A 12,425-nucleotide genomic window follows, 5' to 3' on the forward strand; every position below is an offset into this window, starting at 1 on the left:
ATGCAAAAGATGTTGAACACAATGAAACAACATTCTGGAAATCCTGCTGAGAAAAAGAATTCCAATTTAAAAGGGCTTGATAATAGCATTGCAGAGTACACGATGGTCAAGCTCCTGTAACTTACCTTATGGCATTTGTTGATGTCAAGTTGTACACAAAATGATAAGATAGAGCAACACACTTCCTCCTATTCATCCACTAAGTATAGCTGAAAGTCCTGGAAATTATATAAAAACAAAGAAAAAAAAGATGACAGGTAAAGGTAGAGACATGGAGCTGATTAAGATGTTAGGGAAAAGATACTGCCCGGCAGTGAGTTTCCTGGTATGTAAGCCTGCTAATGGCTTCCATGGAAAAATGTCACAGGTGGGGTGCCTTAAGCAACAGACACATTTCTCCTAATTTTGGAAGCTGGGAAGTCCCTAATCCGGGCAAGTTTGGTTTCCCCTAAGGGTCTGTGTGACTTCTGTACATCCACAGCAACTTTTCTGGGTGTATGCATTCTTGGTGGCTCTTTCCCTTCTGATAAGGGTATTTGTCCTCTTCCTTGAGGTCCCACACGTATGACCTTAATGACTTCTGTGAAAGCTCTCTCTCCAAATTCAGTCGCTTTGAGGATGAAGGCTTCTGTGTCTGGGGTGGGGTGCAGTGGTACAACTCAATTCAGTCTGTAACACGGGGAGTTGCTTCTTGAGTCCCTTTTCTTAAACCTAGAAACAACAACCTGAAAACACAAACAGACATAAACTGAAACAAAAAAAAATACTGTCACTGGTCAAAGGACAAAGAAAGTGGAAACCTAGAAAGGCAGAAACATTTTCTTCAGCCAAATGCCATGGGAAACTGTGGCCTCACCTCAACCCTATCAGCTTTCCCTCCACCTGAGTGAAAGCCAAACCTTCTTCCTTTGCTTGCTGACCATTCCATGCCTATCTGCCCACCCTTCCCTGGGGATAGAATGGAGGGAGCCGAGGGAGAACCCGGGATTTCACCTCACCACATGGCAACAAGTTCTCAGGTGATGTCAACAGAGTCATCAGAAAGCCTGGGCTCTAAACCACATCCATATATGCTGGGGTGGAGGTGTAACATAAGGCTGGTTCAACTTTCAACCACCAGGCTGCAGTAATACACTGCACTAACAGACTAAGGAGGAAAGAGTGACATAATCATCTCAATCAATGCAAAATAAATTGGACTCATATTTTTAAAAAACACACTCAGAAATATAATAGTCAGAAGTAGGTTTCTTCTCTTGATAAAGGGCATCTCCACAAAACCTACAACTAACTTTACACTTAATAGAAAATAATGAAATTTTCACCCTGATGTCAAAACAAGACAGTGGTCTGCTTTCATGATGTTTCTTCAGCATATTCCTGGAAGTCCAGCACAATAAAGCATTAAAGGAAAACATGAAGAATATATCTAGGAAAGCAAGAAATAAAACTGTCCTCATTTGCAGATGATGCAATAGTCTACCTAGAAAAATCTCAAGAAACGTAGGTAAAAATGCCCCAGAAATGACTTCAGCAGGGTGACAGGTTACAAGATTAACATATGACACCCAACTATATTTCTAAAGTAGGAAATGAAATTTAAAAAAATACAAGCCAGATGTGGTGGCACATCTCTGTAATCGCAGCTTTACAGAGGCTGAGGCAAGAGGATAACTGCAAGTTTGAGGCCATCCTGGACTACATAGTGAATTTAAGTCCACCTGAATTACACAGCCAGACCCCAACTCAAAAAAAAAGAAGAATATATATATATATTGTATATATATATATATATTTCAGAACCACTCCAAAATAACGAAGTGATTATAAACTTACAAACATATACAGGGCTTATATAGTGAAAAATACAAAATTCTACAAAGGAATTAAAACATACAGTTGTGATACCTTGTATTTAGATGTCCCCCAAAGTCTTCTGCAGTCATAGGTGGAGTTTTTTGGAGGTGGCTGGATGTAGGCTTTATGCTGCTGGGATCAAGGATGTGATGTTGAGATTCATTCACAGTACGATGCTAGGATGAAGTCTTGGTTCCCTTTACTGTCTTCTGCCTGCTGTGAACTGTTTTTCCTGTGCATTGCCTCTCTGACATCCACCCTGCCTTGGAGCAAGCTAACTATGAATTGAAGCCTCTACAAACTGTGCACTAAATAAACCCTTCCTCATTTAACTTTGGGTGTCAGGTATTTTGTCTCAGAAACAGGGAAAGTAACTAAGACAAGTAAATGAAATGCTATCGTGTGTTTATGGATTGGAAGACTAAATATAGTAAAAATGTCAATGCTTGCCCATTTTATATAGAGATTCATTATTCTACCAAAATCCCAGAAAGATTTTTGTAGATGTAGTTAATCATATTCTAAACACTCATGTGGAAAGTCAAAGGGCCTACCATAGCTAGAGATAATTTTGAAAAAAGAAAAATGACACTCAAAGAACCACTGTACACAGTTCCAAGATTTGTTATTAATTGAGCATCCTTAGTCCCAAAGTCCAAATTCCAAAATGCTCTCAAATTCAAAGCTCTGTGAGCACCAGCATGGAGACACAAGTGCAAATGTCTAAACCTGATCTCATAAGATGGTTGTAATCAAAATGAAATTGTACTAAACTATTATATCCAATTGCCTTCAGGTTATGTGCAAAACCTGTATATGAGATATAAATAAGTTTTGTGTTTAGATTTGGTCCCATCTTCAAGATACCCCATTTTGTAAATACTTATATTCCAAAACCCAAAACCCAAAATACTTGTGGTCCCAATCAAGTCAGATAAGGGGTAGTCAGGAGTGTATAGCTACACTAATCAAGGTGGTAGGTATTGATGGAGTCAGATCTGATGTAGATGTGGATAAAGATAGGCAGATATCCGAATAGAGACAGGATCGGGACCTCAGAAATAGCTCATACAAACAGGGTCAATGATAATTTTACAAAGATACCAAAGCAATTCAGTGCTGAAAGTACAGAACTTTAAGCAAATATTCCTGAGACAACTGAACATCTACGGGCAAGGAAAAAAGAAGATAATGAACTTTGATCTAAAGTTAACATAGTATACAAAATTAACTCAAATGTATTGTAGATTCCAAGATAAAATGAAAAACTGTCTTTAAAGTTTTTAAAAAGTATTAAAAATGGGATCTAAAGTCTGATGAAGAATACTAAATTGTGATACCAACAGCATAATACCTAGAAGAAAAATAACATAGAATTTATAAAAATTCAAGTCCTGTTCTGCGAAAGGCCCAGTTTCGATGATGAACTCCAAACCACAGACTAGGAGAAAATACTTTCAAACTACTCATCAGGTAAATGGCTCACAACTTGAAAATATAAAGACCTTTCAAGACCCAATAAATTCAAAGCCAAAAAATTCATCTAGAAACCAGGCAAAGGAGATGAACAGACTTTTCACCAAAGATACACAGACAGCACTCCACAACCAGGGAACCCACATCTGTAGATCTAACTAACTGTAGAATGAAGATATTTAAAAAGAAAATTGAGTCCATACTGAATGTGTACTAGCTTTTCCTTGTTAATATTCTATAAGCAGTGCAGTATGACAACTATTTATATGACACTTACATTGTGTGAGATATTGTGAACCACATGAAAACTATTTAAAGTACAAAGGGGCATGTGCATAAGTTGTATGTAAACACTACATCATGTTATACATGGGACCTGAGCATCCATGGATCTTGGTCTCAGTGAAGGTCCTGGAACCAGCCTCCTAAAGATACCAAGGAGTGTCAGCACATGGCAAACAAGCATACATAATGATGTTTAAAACCACTAGCCATTAAGACCACAATAACATATCATGACACATTTGCTAGAACAGGAAGTGAAGAGGAAGTCTATGAATTGCTTGTTGGGATTGGAGAAACGAGGTGTCTCATATACTACTGGAGTCTCCACACAGGCGGGTTGGCAGCTTACAGGGCCCCAGAGCATCTGCAGGGAGAACAGCACCTCCATGAGTAACAGGGATGATCTCATTAGTGTACCAAGCACACCAGGAAGGAGATACTGAAGGAGACTGCCTGTAGGCGTCATCCCTGAAACAAACACACAGAAAACAGGCAGGGATAATTTTCAGACTTCAGAGGACTGGATTAGATTAGAGGACAGGATTACTAGGCTAGTAGTATTGTGTAGATCCCTTCGTGAAACGTGTGATGGAACACACGCTGAGATTTGGAAAGAAGAAAATGTCTCTTCTCAGGAACTGGTAGCTTGGACCTCAAAGACGGATCTACACTGGCTTCTTTTCCTAGAGATTCTTTTTGTAAATATAGGAGACAGGCCTTGCACCCTCAAAAACACTTTTGGCCTGTACCTTTTCAGACCAGAGTAAGAGAAAGCCAGACAGGTCTGTGATCCATGAGTCAGGTAGGATTCTGCTCCTTAAGACCCTCCTTAATGACATACTTAGGTTTTTAACGCAGAATCCAAGGAACTTTTCAAACTGTCCAGCAGAGGGACCCCTGGCCTCGTGTGTAAGTTCCTGTTTTGGTGGCTCGACCTTTAACCTACACTGCTGCTTGACCCTCATGTTGAAGAAAAGAACTTGAGGAGGGCTACACTTTAGCATGAGGAACACCAGGATCCACCTCATGCTTTAAAGCAGATGTGATGTTATGAGACTTGCCCCACTGGGGCACAATGACCCCTGGGCAGGCAATGTGGGTCTCATGGGGGCGCTACATTGAAGGGAGGGACTCTGGCAAAGGTAACTCCCAAGGCCAGAAAGGAAACAGCAGCACAGGATGGAGAAAGGAAAATGTGACTACCCAAGGTGGCAATGCTGGAGTGACCTGAACCTGGTCAGATGTGGAGAAGATTCCAAGGTTTTCATCTCCAGCAACTATGGGCATGGGTGAGGAACAGCTCCTGTGTCCCTCTGAGTATCATGACAGTTGGCAAGAAGGTACTTTGCGTATGTCCCTATAACTCTGACGGCAAAGCTAATGCCATGGGGCACTAATGATGCTGTCATGAGGATTGCTGAGGCCATAGGGAATTCATCCCCCGCATTTAGAAGGAAGTATCCCATTGATTACAAGCACAGTCATTAATTGATGATTGCTGACAAGGTTGGTTGATATATGACTTCCGTGGTCTTTTCCACAGTGCTCCGAGGAGGATGGGTTGACAGTAAAACGGATTCACAATTCAGATTGTCATTTTTAGGTAGCTATCTAATAGATTAACTTTCTTGTAATTTAACACCTTCCACATACTTTATCAATCTTTTACTATTTTAAATTTGAATTGAATTTATTAACTGATACATTAAAAATAAAAAGAATAATTTTGTGGTTGCTCTTCACTAGAATTTAGATGGCTTCAGGAAAAATAGGTTCTCTTGAGGCCGCTGTGTGATCATTGTGTGACAGCTCTCACTTGTAATATTTTCAGTCCCAGACTCCGCTGTTCAGCACATACTTTTGAGTGCTATGTCTCCCACTTTCCATGTGCTTGGAGCAAACCACAAGTTGTTTTCTGAGAAATCCTGTGGCATTTCACTGGATCTCCTTGACTCCAGGATGGATTTTCAGAGTCAGACACATAAGGTCTCTTTCATACGTTTAATCCCCTTGAAGATGCAGATGGCTGAGTTGGTTTCAGGGCAAATTACACCAAGTTATATTTTCATCATCTGCTGGTTTCATAATAATTTTATTCACACTGGATGTTCTATGTGATTTTATTTATTCTATGCCAGAGTAATCAACTGGTAACAAGAATAGTAATCTAATATTTTTAAGCTTAAATACTGGGGAAATGCCCCAGTTTCAGAGGTTATTTATTTTTTGTATTTCTTTTGCTTTTTTGTTACTTGATACATTTTACTAATTTATTTATAGGGGTTTTACTTTTCCCCACTACATAGTAAAAATTTTGTACTACATTTATTTATTTTTATTACTTTCTAGTACTGGGCTTTAAACTTTTTCCCACTTATTATTCTGTTTTTTATATTATAAAACCCAATAGGGTTTAGTTCTCTGCCTTCAGCTTTCACAGTGTTAGTTGTTCTTACATTTTTCCAGTGGAAAATTTGGCTAGTTTAGTTTTCTAATTGTAATGAAAATATTTTGTTTTTTATTGCCATTGACTTACCATAATCTAGTCAAATTTAGGTTTTCAGTCTTTAATGTTAAAGTTATTAAATTTATATCGGATTTGAGAAGTGAGCTGCGGAGGATCTCACGGGGGAAACCCACTCAACTCCCATGGAATGGAGCCTCAGGCATAGCAGCACAGGCACATCGTGACAGAGTACAGATTGCTGCACAGAAAGCCTGAGTAGAGGGTTTGCAGAAAACGAAAGAAACAATCATACATAATCTAAAATCAAACAGAAGTGCTAGATCCAAGTGCCTGCTTCCTGCCCCAGCTACACCGCTTTGTGGAATGATTCTTAATCAGCCTGGGGCCTCACTGTTACCTGCAGTGGGCATTTGCCGTTGTCACAGTAACTAAAGATTGATAGTGGGCAGGTGGACAGTGTTCTCTGTCCTTTCAATTTCGGAAAAGGCCAGCCCACATGGACACTTGGTGAAGATCACTCACAGCCTGGCAGGTCCAGGAGTGGGGTGAATCATCCTGGAAAGCTAGTTCCGTTGAAGTCAGAACCCGTGCCACCCTGTAACCCGCCCTTCTCCCACCTCCCTCCACCCACTAGCTCAGCTTTCTAAGTCTCCTGCACTGTAGTACCAAGGGCAGTGACCACTAGTGGAGCTTGGATTGCACTTAAAAGACTCTACTGGCACAGGTACAGGTGAAATTATAGGCAAAGGATATAAGCAAGTAGTAGCCACCACCTAAGTGCCCAGGGTGTGAGGTGAGGCACCCCCAGAGGGGGGGCAACCAAGGCAGGGCATGTAGCACTACTGAAGGGCCACTAGGTGGTAGACAAATTCCACTGTCGACACTTCCCTGGGATGTCAGGTTTACTCTGAGCATGGAATATGAGATTAGGTTTCCTAATTCTGATCAGACAGAGTGGGAAGCACGGCTAATGCTCCACATGCCCAGGACAAGTAATGGCCTCCAAGAAGTCTTTGCATGTACCACCGTGTGTGTGTGTGTGTGTGTGTGTGTGTGTGTGTGCATGTGTGTGTAAGTCTTTCCATAAAACTCTCAGGCCAGTTGCAGTTTCTTCCCCTGGGTCCCTGTACCCCAGACTAACCAGTTATTTAGACACTTCAGAAATTTCCAGCTGGTTCCCTGTGTGTACTAGGATTAACTCTTCCTTCCAAGGAGTATCGCCTATATTTCCAAGTCCCAAGGAAGTCCCCTTCCCATTTCTCCACCTTAATTTAGCCAGTGCCTCAAAAGGCAAGGTTTCTGGCTCTTAAAGCCTAGGTCTCTACTTCCCAGTAACAGCCCTGGGCATTCTGCAGAGCATGTTTCCATCCCCATATCAGTGTATTTACGAAACCCACAAAAGAATTGCCTGACATCCTTGTGAACCATATGACTAACTGACGTCCCTTTGGTCAATCATGCCTTACACCCTCACCTAAGAATACTACTGTGCAATTTGAAGGATTACTTAGAGCAGTACATCAGATGATGTATGCAACACCCTCTTGATTCCGCCTCCCTGAATTGTGAAGTTTTACTTTTGTTTAATGGAAATCTTACATTTCACCACCCACCACAAAATCTCTACACTGGTAAATGAGTGGAGTACTCTCCTTAGAAAGCAGTGCTGTCACCACACTTTTTACTATCCTAATAGTAATCTTGGTGCCCGTGTCTATTCAGTGCGTGTGGTAGACTTGGCACCCAAACTTTAAGGGAAAAATTAGAATGAAGACAAATACTTCCATGTTATGCTGAAAGTATATTTATATATAGATATAGATATAGATATATAGATAGATAGATCTTTACTCTCTTGCAGACAGTTTCCACTGTTGAGTCATTTAAACTACCAAAGAACAACTTATTATAATTTTACATAAATTGTACCAGAATAACAGTAATAGCTTGTCAGATTGATTCACAAAGCCAGCACAATTCTGATACCAGAAAATAACAACTGGAACACAAAACAGAGAATCACAAATCTCACTTAAAGATACAGGTACCAGAATACCAAGAAAACAGTAGCCAGTTGAAATCAACACCACTTGAAAATATACAAAGCTTTGCCAGATACAAAACCAGATTTAAAATTCAAATGTACACACATACAGAACTGAAACAAAAACACCAGAAACAAAATGTGCCCACACCCTGTCAGTGGCCTCTGGCCGGGGACCCAAAGGAACAAAATTACTATAACACCTATTAGTGGGGAGGGGGCCTGCTGGTCAGTTCATCAGAGTCATCACTGGCATCAGACATCCTCATCTGAGTCCTCAGACTTAAACTCTGCCAGTGCTTCAAAATAATGGAATGACCAGCACCAAGGAGCTCTTTTATGAAATTTAGCAAAACACCTCAGGACAAGAATCTTGCTGGTTTCCAGGAAAGCTTGGGGTCCCCAAAACAACTCATATTCTGCTGGTTCAGAGCAAGGGAGGGGCCTGTATTCTAGATACCTGGGCCTGACAAACACTTCAGTGATGAGCTTCTTCGGGTTTCCAGAGAAAACATTTGTCTCCCGGACATCCAACCCTAACCTGAACAGAAAATTAAAGATCAGATTTTCCCTGACACATTTGCCTTTCAGAAAGATCAGACTCAGTACCACCATCAGGAGTTCAAACTTGGGTTTGTCAGTGAAGGATACCAGCAAATCACATTGAGGGTGTCCCAGCTTGCTGATGATAATGTAAGAGTGAGTTTTGGTATCAATTTTCTTCAATTGACAACCAAAATTGCAGTCTAGTTTTGTGTTGGCACGGACGATGATATGTAGGCACTCATCTTTATACTCTCGGATGACGACATTCACCATTTCTGAGCGTGGGATCGGCACCTTGGCTTGGTCCCTGACCAAGAGAAATTGCACCAGTGCATGTGCTCTCTCATCTAACAGAGACGACTGCTGAGTCTCTCCCCTTGGGTCCTCTTGGTTGGCCCTGCATCTGTGGGAGAGACATGGGACCTCAGAGACAATGAAGGGCTGAAGGCCACCTGAGCCTTCAGAGTGACCCAGGCCCCTTGAGGTGCTTGGGCCTTCCCAGGCATTCAGTGCCCAGGATGTGCTGGGCCCTTCCCAGCCACTCAGAACCCTGGAGACACTAGGACCCTCCCAGCCATTCAGACTATAGGAAGTCCTCAGGCATTCCCAGTCCCCCACAACCTGGACAGAGCTCGGGATCTCCCAGTCACTCAGACTAACATTTTCCCATTGCCAGGAGCCCTGCCAGTCTTGTGAGGTCATGCTGTGCCTGTTGCCTTCTTCAGGTCCCAGGTGCTTCTTCTTCCGGGTGACTTTGCCTGAGCGACGTGGTGGGTCAACAACACTGGAGGCCCCTGGAGCAGTGGCAGTTGCCTGAGGAGGAGCTGCTGTAGCCATCAGGATGTGGGGTACAGCCTTGGATGACTTTGAGACATTCGCATTAGGCTGTGGAACCCATGGAACTGCAGGCAGAGCCTCTGCGCAGGCATATGGATCCTGCGGAACAAGTGGCAGTGACTTTGGGCTCTCTGAGATGGCAGATGGGCCTTTAAAGGCATGAGAAGAGGCAGGCTGAAAATGGGAGGTAGACGGAAACACCCTCGAGGTGGCAGAAAAGGTATCTGATGTGGCAGGCAAGTTTTTCCAGGCATTTGGCAGGTATGCCCTGGAAGCTGACATTGCCCTTGGAGCACAGAAGGTGCCAGCAAAAATCACACGGTCCTTTGAAGGGCCCTTTTTCTCCTTTGTAGAGGTCCTGCGTTCTTTAGAAGAACGCTTAGGTTCTGAAGAAAAGGCCCTGCATTCTCCTGATGGAATCATGTGTGATCTAGCCTGGCCCCTGGGAAAATTTGCCCCTCCTAGGGGGGCTCCTGGCTGGGCCTGCAAGATGGGAGGTGGCCCTTGCCAGCAAGGCTGGAGTTGCACTGCCGGCATTTCTGCCTGCGGGCCCGTGGGCTTGGCCTGGTGGGTGGGTAGCTGAGTTTGCAGGCCTTTTTGGGAGGCCAAAGCCCCCTGAAAGGGCTGCTGCTCCAGCTGGACCATTCGGGTGGGCTGCCCCTGGGCCTCCTGGGCAGGCAGGGGCTGCCAGGTGTGAGTGGGTACCTTTGGGGCCTGCCAGGCTAGCGCCTGGGACTGCTGCACCTCCTGAAACTCCATCGATGTCGGCAGCTCATGTGGCACTGGGGGTTGGCCTTTGGGAGCCTGCCAGATGATCGATGGGCAGCGCACAGCCTGCTGGGAAGCCTGTGGTGCAGCCTGTGGAGCAGCCTGCGGGGCACGCAGTGGCGCAGGCAGTGGGACAGACAGCGGGCTCGGCAGCACTGGCTGGGGCACCTGCGGGCCTGCGGGTGGCACCGCAGGTACCTGCGTAACTATTGGTGCCGTAGGCACCTGCGGAGCTCCCTGCACCTGCGGGGCCAGCAGCCGAGCCTGCGGGGCCTGCCGCAGTGGAGGTGGGGGTGGCAGGGCTTGCCAGATCTGTGGCTGCGAAGCCAAGACCTGTGGTGCCGACCGGATGGGTGGAGGTGCCTGGCGGATCAGCGGCGGTGCCTGACGAATCACAGGTGGTGCCTGGCGGATGACAGGTGGTGCCTGGCGGATCATAGGTGGGCCTTGACGTGCCACAGGAGGGGGGCCAGGACGGATGGGTGGTGGGCCCGGGCGGATGGGTGGGGGCACTTGGCGGATGGGTGGTGGCGCCTGCCAGGCTATCGTGGGCGCCTGCCAAGTGACCTGTGTGGTCTTCCAGGTCAAGGGTGTGGCCTGCCAGCCTTGGAGAGGGGCCTGCCATCCTGTTGAGGTGGCTTGCCAGCCTGGGGTTGTGGCCAGCTGCACCTGGGGGGGTTGCGGCACCTGGGGAACCTGTGGAGGTGCCCTTAAGACCTGCGACTGGATTTGCAGGATCAGAGGCTGACCCTGCGGGGCCCAGGATGCCATAGGCTGAGCAGGAGGTGCCACTGGTTGAGCCATTGGTGCTCCTGAGACCGGAGGATGGGTGATCGGCACTCCTGAACACGAAGGATGCATCATCAGGACACCAGGAGCTGGAGGCTTTGGCATCGGGACTGCAGAAGGTGGAGGCTGGGTCATCAAAGCAGCTGGAGGTAGAGGCTGGACCATCGGAGCAGGTGGAGCAGGTGGAGCAGGTGGAGCAGGTGGAGCAGGTGGAGCAGGTGGTGGCCGGACCATCAGGACTCCCGGTGTCAACGGCTGGGCCATCAGGACTCCTGGAGCTGGAGGCTGGGCCATCGGTGTCCCCGGCGGTGGAGGATGTGCCATCGGAGTCCCCGGTGTGGGGGGGTGCGCCATCGGGGTCCCCGGAGGGGGGGGATGCACCATCGGGGTCCCAGGAGGAGGAGGATGAGCCATTGGGGTCCCAGGAGGAGGAGGGTGGGCCATCGGGGTCCCCGGAGGAGGAGGGTGGGCCATCGGGGTCCCAGGAGGAGGAGGATGAGCCATTGGGGTCCCAGGAGGAGGAGGGTGGGACATTGGGGTCCCCGGAGGAGGAGGGTGGGCTATGGGGTTTCCAGAAGCTGAAGGATGCACCATCAGGGCTCCCGGGGTGGGAGGCTGGGGCATCGGGGCTCCTGGAGGAGGCGGAGGTTGAAGCATCAGGACTCCAGGAGTCGGAGGCTTGCCCATCGGACCCCCCGGAGGGGGAGCCTGGACCAAACCCCCAAGGGCAGGAGGCTGGGCCAGTGGAGCCACTGGGGCTGGCAGCTGGCCCTGTGGAGCCTCCCAGGCAGGCTGGGGTGCCTGCCAAGCCGCCAGGGATGCTGCCTGCAAGTCCATTGGAGGAGGATCCCAAGGGACCGGAGGAGCCCGGGAGGAGGCAGGCGGGGCACGCATCAGAACCGTGGGGCGGCTATAGACAGGCGGCTTGGGGGCCTCTGCGGGAGGGCTGGAATCACCCAGGTTCTTACTTAGCTGCGACATGTCCCTTGGCTGACAGCTGGTGGTTCTCGTCCTCCGACAGCTGCGGGCCGTTTCCTCCAGAGAGCAGAGAATGCCTACGTGGCTGAGCTCCCTCCCGGCTGAAGGCTGAATAGGAAGTGAGCGGCTCCTGCCGCCCGCAGCTCTCTGCAGTAAGCAGAGGGGGAGGGGGCTCAGTCAGCCACGCCCCCGACCACCGCAAGTGGATGCTGCAGAGGGGCGTCCACCAAAGCTGGTCCCAGCCCCCAGAACAGCTCCTCCTCAGGCACAGCCTCCCAGCACTGACAGGCTAAGATTTATGTGTTAGAAAAACCCCTGTGTTGTAATCGGAGTGAGCACAGCCCACTGGCAGCAAGGAAGGAACTCAGAAGGGGGGAG

At 47.0% G+C, this 12,425-nt stretch overlaps 1 protein-coding gene across 1 annotated transcript; it reads right to left on the reverse strand.

Moving 5' to 3' along the window:
• Window positions 1-8,021: 8,021 nt before the first annotated feature.
• LOC102021440 (basic proline-rich protein) lies at window positions 8,022-12,136 on the reverse strand. Its single transcript, XM_013512446.1, has 2 exons — window positions 10,218-12,136; window positions 8,022-9,611 (listed from the first exon to the last, which is right to left on the reverse strand). Exons 1-2 carry the CDS (start codon window positions 12,048-12,050, stop codon window positions 8,385-8,387), a joined length of 3,060 nt encoding a protein of 1,019 aa, XP_013367900.1. The 5' UTR covers window positions 12,051-12,136; the 3' UTR covers window positions 8,022-8,384.
• Between the last annotated feature and the right edge of the window lie 289 nt (window positions 12,137-12,425).

The sequence above is a fragment of the Chinchilla lanigera genome, unplaced genomic scaffold (genome assembly GCF_000276665.1).
Source record: "Chinchilla lanigera isolate Chin_1 unplaced genomic scaffold, ChiLan1.0 scaffold00015, whole genome shotgun sequence".
NCBI lineage: Eukaryota > Metazoa > Chordata > Mammalia > Rodentia > Chinchillidae > Chinchilla > Chinchilla lanigera.

Bases quoted from the DNA above. Each gene is read 5' to 3' on its own strand.
- LOC102021440 (XM_013512446.1), bottom strand. From the start codon at position 12,050: ATGTCGCAGCTAAGTAAGAACCTGGGTGATTCCAGCCCTCCCGCAGAG. The intron at 9,612-10,217 runs GTACCCACTCAC...CTTGTTCCGCAG, and splicing joins TAGCCTGGCAGGCCCCAAAG to GATCCATATGCCTGCGCAGA.